At 28.9% G+C, this 5,580-nt stretch overlaps 1 protein-coding gene across 1 annotated transcript; it reads right to left on the bottom strand.

Moving 5' to 3' along the window:
- Positions 1–3,243: 3,243 nt before the first annotated feature.
- LOC111892681 (probable disease resistance protein At4g19060) lies at positions 3,244–5,288 on the bottom strand. Its single transcript, XM_023888732.1, has 3 exons — positions 4,684–5,288; positions 4,336–4,599; positions 3,244–3,583 (listed from the first exon to the last, which is right to left on the bottom strand). Exons 1-3 carry the CDS (start codon positions 5,286–5,288, stop codon positions 3,244–3,246), a joined length of 1,209 nt encoding a protein of 402 aa, XP_023744500.1.
- Positions 5,289–5,580: the final 292 nt, after the last annotated feature.

Here is a 5,580-nt window from a genome sequence, read left to right as displayed (position 1 = left end):
TTATATATTCAGTTTACCTGTGATCCACAAACTTGGTCGTACAGACCGGCGTGTTCCGCTGCCTCGGCCAGGGGTGTGACATATTGGTATCAGAGCTAAATTGGCTATATAGAACTCGTATCCTCAAAACAGGAATACAACTATAGCAACATGTTCCTAATAAAAGTATTATTAATTAATTACACTACTTATTGGCTAGTTGCGTTACGGCGTAACTGGTTTGAAGAGTCTCTTGGGTTGCTGGACTTTAGAATGAATTAATTGTTAAAATGATCATGCCTTCCGGTGCTTCTTGTTTGGCCTTTGTCTGTACTTGGTAGTCTTTGAGTACAAAACAAAAATTAATAATACTGCAAACCTCACCAACAATTTTATATATATATATATATATATATATATATATATATATATATATATATATATATATATCCTCTTACCCATGATGAGTACACGTTATAAAATTCTAACGTACCTCCAATAAAGACTACCAACTCAACCTTTTAAGCTAAACGCCTCCACTAAGGTTAGTACCATACATAAGTCATACCATAAATAAACTTGGAACGTATGCCTATGTTATTTATGGTCAGGCCGGTGCATAACCATCCTTGAGCAAGAAGTTTTGACATACCACGAGAACTTAACTATTCATAACACTTTCGGAGATATATATATATATATATATATATATATATATATATATATATATATATATATATATATATATATATATATTCCCTTATAGGTTCAAATTCCCTCTCAATTCTCTCCCAAAAAACGTTTAAATAAATGGATCCAAATAAGTGTTTAAGATATAAACTTTTACCATTTGACAAGAGTAGTCATTCGAATGTTTTTTTATAAAATAAATCCTAGTTAACCAAGTCCTTAGCTTTTACTTGGATCCTAAACAATCGACACTTTTACAGATCAAGTCCAACACTAGTTAGTAAGGTTAAGTTAAAGTTACTTGCTTAAATCTCTATTTTTTTATCAGTAGACTCTACCTTTAAATAATTAAACAAACGTTTTTAATTAAGTATAATTATTTTATTTAAATCAAAAGTGATTTTATTTGTTACAATTTACACTTAAATGTCAAAAATTCTAACCTCAAATGACGGATGATATATTACTCTGATCCGACCCACCCATCTTTGTAGTATTTATCCTATAAAAAGTATATATATATATATATATATATATATATATATATATATATATATATATATATATATATATATATATATATATATATAATATTAAACATATTAGTCATATTTTGAATTTTAAGAGATACAAAATACAATTTTTTTTGTACAAATCAATTATACATAGTAAAATCATTAATTACTTGCCAAAATTTTGAAAACTTAAATTAAGGAAGGTTATTAAAAAATTAATTTGGATCAAAATAACAATTTTAAAATATTAAATCGAACAATAGTTAATTTGCATTTTTAAACTAGATACTGAAAATAATTAAGTTACATTAAATATATAAACATAAAATATAAATATAAGTTCTAAACATAAATATATTAATTAAAAATGGTAATATATATATATATATATATATATCATATATATATATATATATATATAATGAAAATTTCAATAGAGAACCATTATTAATTAAGGAAACAAGCAACCAATCCAAAGCGTCGGAATTTAAAGCGATCAACGGTAAAAGGAATGGTTGTAAACTTTTATAATGAATGCACATGTACCGGATTATAATAAAACAATTTTTTTTTTCATTTAAAATTTTTTTAGGCCAAGTTTTTTATCGAAAAAAAAAAACGAATATACCGTTGTTTACGATTTTTCGTCATCTTTCCATAGAGACCATAATTATATATCAAAAAACGTACTTTTTTTTCCGAAAAAAATCCACTTAATTTTCTTAGTTTTTTCAATATTTAAGTTTATTTTTATCAAAAAAACTAATTATACCAAAAATATTAATTTTTTGTACTATATTAATAAACATCAATCCCGATTAAAAAAAATAATAATAATAAAAAAACCTCGAACAGTATAGATTCACACTGTGAATCTAAACTATAAATATTTCAAATTTTAACATTCATAATGTGATAAAGCTCCGATTAGTTCAGATTCACACTGTGAATCTCAGGAGTTTCACAATGTGAATCTAAACAGATTTACAATATGAATCTGAACATGTTTCCAATATGAATCTGAACTGAAATATCGTTTTTTCTTTAACATGAATATGAATTTATGTTTAATAAGTATAAAAAATATGAATTTATATATATATATATATATATATATATATATATATATATATATATATATATATATATTTGCTATAAAAAAATAGACTTTAACTTTTTTTATCAAAGAAAATGAAGTGGATTTTTTTCGAAAAAAAATTTCGTTTTTTATATATCATCATTGATCTCTATGGAAAGAGGATGAAAAATTGTGAACAACGGTATATTCGATTTTTTTTTGATAAAAAAAAATAACCTACCAAAAATTTTAAACAAAAAAAAGTGATACGTTTTTTTGGTAAATGGTGAATCTTTTGGTATAATTTGTTGTGTGCGCGTCCAATATAAAAATATACATTTATTTTCTTGGCCGTTGATTGTTATCATTTCCGACGTTTATGGTTGGTTTTTTGGTTAATTATGGTTCTCTATTTAAACTCACTATATATATATATATATATATATATATATATATATATATATATATATATATATATATATATATATATATATATATATATATATATATATATATATATATATATATATATGCTTTCTACTAAAAAAATCATAAAAAACATAAACAAAATGTCTATTAATTCAATTTAAAACCGTGTCTTAAAACTTGGATCATTCAACTCGAAATCAAGCATTACATGTCACACGAATACTCATTGAACATCACAACTCAATTTATTCCTCTCGATTTAGAAGTGTCTCACGACAAATCATATTAATCCGTTTGTGAGCTTGTGATTTCTATTGTACAAGACCTAAATAATTTTGCTTGCTTTTGCTTAAGTTGTTCTTTTCGTTACTAATCATTGCAATTTGCATCCATAAAAAATATTGTTGTAATATGTATCACACAAACAAAACCTTGCGAACATATGCGAAACTAGCTAATTCACTTGGATATAATTTTTCCATCTATGATTTTACAGCCATGCAAAACATAAATTGATAAAATAAAAAAAAAAAAAATTATACATTAAGTAAATTATGTCATAATCTCATTTTCCTTTATCAAGAAAACAAACTTACAATAACAAAGCTCATTACCTCCGACGACGCTTGTTGGCGGTGGGGGTTTCAGCTTTAGCGGCAATGGTTCCCGAGCAATTTTAGCAAGCAATTTTGCAGCCAACGGTATTCCATCACACTTTTTTAGTATCTCCATTTTCAATTCATCCAAATGCTTAGGGAATTCCCTCTCGTCTTCCACATACCCAATCACCGTATCTCGAAAAATCTGATCAATGATCTCCTTGGTGTGTGGCTTCAAATAAAGCAAACTTAAATCTTTCCCAAACATCATTTTTAGTAGAGGTGAGCAAAAACTACATCGCAACTAAAATTAACCATAAAAACCGCATAAACCGCAACCGAAATAAAAATCACCAGGTGAGCAAAAACTACATCGCAACTAAAATTAACCATAAAAACCGCATAAACCGCAACCGAAATAAAAACCGATGGTGAGGTTTTCTATTTTACAAAAACCGCAAATTTGTGGTGCGGTTATTAGTTTTCAAAAATCGCAAAAAAACTGCACCCACATATATTATATACAATTTTCTTTTAATAATTATTAATATATTAAATATTAAAAATAAGACAAGTTTCATGGATGAAAGATGGATAAAATATTAGAAGACAAAAGTATTAGTTTTTTGTTATGTTAACTTTGAAAAATGGTGAAAGTAGACAATTTTAAGATATTTATTGTTAAATACTATTGAGTTGACATTTTTAAGATATAAGTTCTTTGTGATTTAAGTTAATTGTTTTATACCTTATGGTTTTTTTATTATTACAAGTAATATGTTTGATCTTTTAAAACCGTTTGAGTTCTAAACTGTGGTTAAAAATCACACAAAATAAAAGCACCAAATCCATGCGGTTAATAACCACAACACAGAAAAAAACAAAACCGCACCGCAAAAATAATTGCCTAACCGCACCGCAAAATAATCGCAACAAACAGTTTTGAAAATTGATTAACCGCATTTGCGGTTAGTGGTGAGGTCTTGACTAATAACCGCACCGAACTGCACCGCACTCACCCCTACTTTTTAGTAATGCATCTGACCTGCTCGACGAAATGACTGTTCCACCACACCCTTTTGGCAACGCGTATGCCAACTCCTCACCCCATTTCATATTCGGGTCTTCCGTTCGAATCAATTTCAAGAAGAATTTGGCATCGTTCCAAGCATCATCGAGAACAATGAAATATCTTTTTCCAATCAGTTGTAGCCGGATAAGAAGAATCAGTTTCCGGAGTCCATGTTCGTCACCTTCCTTTGCTACATCACTTATGACTTCATCTTCTATTCCGAGACATTTCAAGATCCTGACAACAATCTCTTATAAGTAGTCATTGTTGTCTCTAGGTTAACAAACCCAGATCCTCGGACAGAAATGCTCCTTCACTAACTTCCGGCAAAAAATGTCCTGACAAAGAGTCGTTTTCCTAATTCCGGCGACTCCCACAACCCCAAAAACCTTATATGGAACATTAATATTTCGCATGACAAGCTCCCTCTCCATGGCCATGACATTGTTTTCAAAACCATGAACTTTCCTCGGTCCATGCCTGGAGCTCCACCTGTAAACATCTTTCTTGTTTCTTTCAAAAGTGAGGTGTTTTGGGTCTTGATGACGAGTAACAGAGTATTCTGCATCACCTCTTGAACTGGATTCTTCACCTTTGAATTCCTTCATCATCTTCTTTAAGCTCTTCTTGATGTTCAGACATGCTTCACGATCTTTAACATGAGCAAATGAGTTGCGTTTGTTGATGAGTTGCCATTCATTCAACAAGTTGTTGAGGTAATAAAGATTCTCCTTTCTTGCACTCAACCAATCCCCATTATAATTTGGATTTCTTGTATGCGTGAGGATGTCCTTCACATCATTAAAATCAAAATCTAATGAATAGTATCTAGTCATTAGATTTTGCTGATCACCTATACGTTGAATGTCATGACTGATTTTTTCGAGAAGATGTTTAATATCATCATCCACAATCTCAGGAGCCATTTTTTTCACTCCAAACTAGGGGTGTTCGTTTGGATGGACCGGTTTAATCCGATCCAATCAAGTGAATCCAAATTGATTTCGGTTTCCAAAACATGGATCCAAATAGTCCAAACTAAATTCAAATCCGATCTGATTCGAACCAATTACAATTCGGTTGGATCGGTTTTTATAATTCGGTTTACAAAAACCGAAACATTTTAAAACGACATATAATTATAATATTACCCAACTTTACATAAAAAGCAAAAACAAATTAGTTAGTTGTGATTTGAAATTTATAAACAACTAATAA

This window comes from Lactuca sativa, chromosome 7 (assembly GCF_002870075.4).
Source record: "Lactuca sativa cultivar Salinas chromosome 7, Lsat_Salinas_v11, whole genome shotgun sequence".
Lineage (NCBI taxonomy): Eukaryota > Viridiplantae > Streptophyta > Magnoliopsida > Asterales > Asteraceae > Lactuca > Lactuca sativa.
Note: the sequence above shows the minus strand (reverse complement) of the source record. Positions and strands in the feature narration are given on the sequence as shown.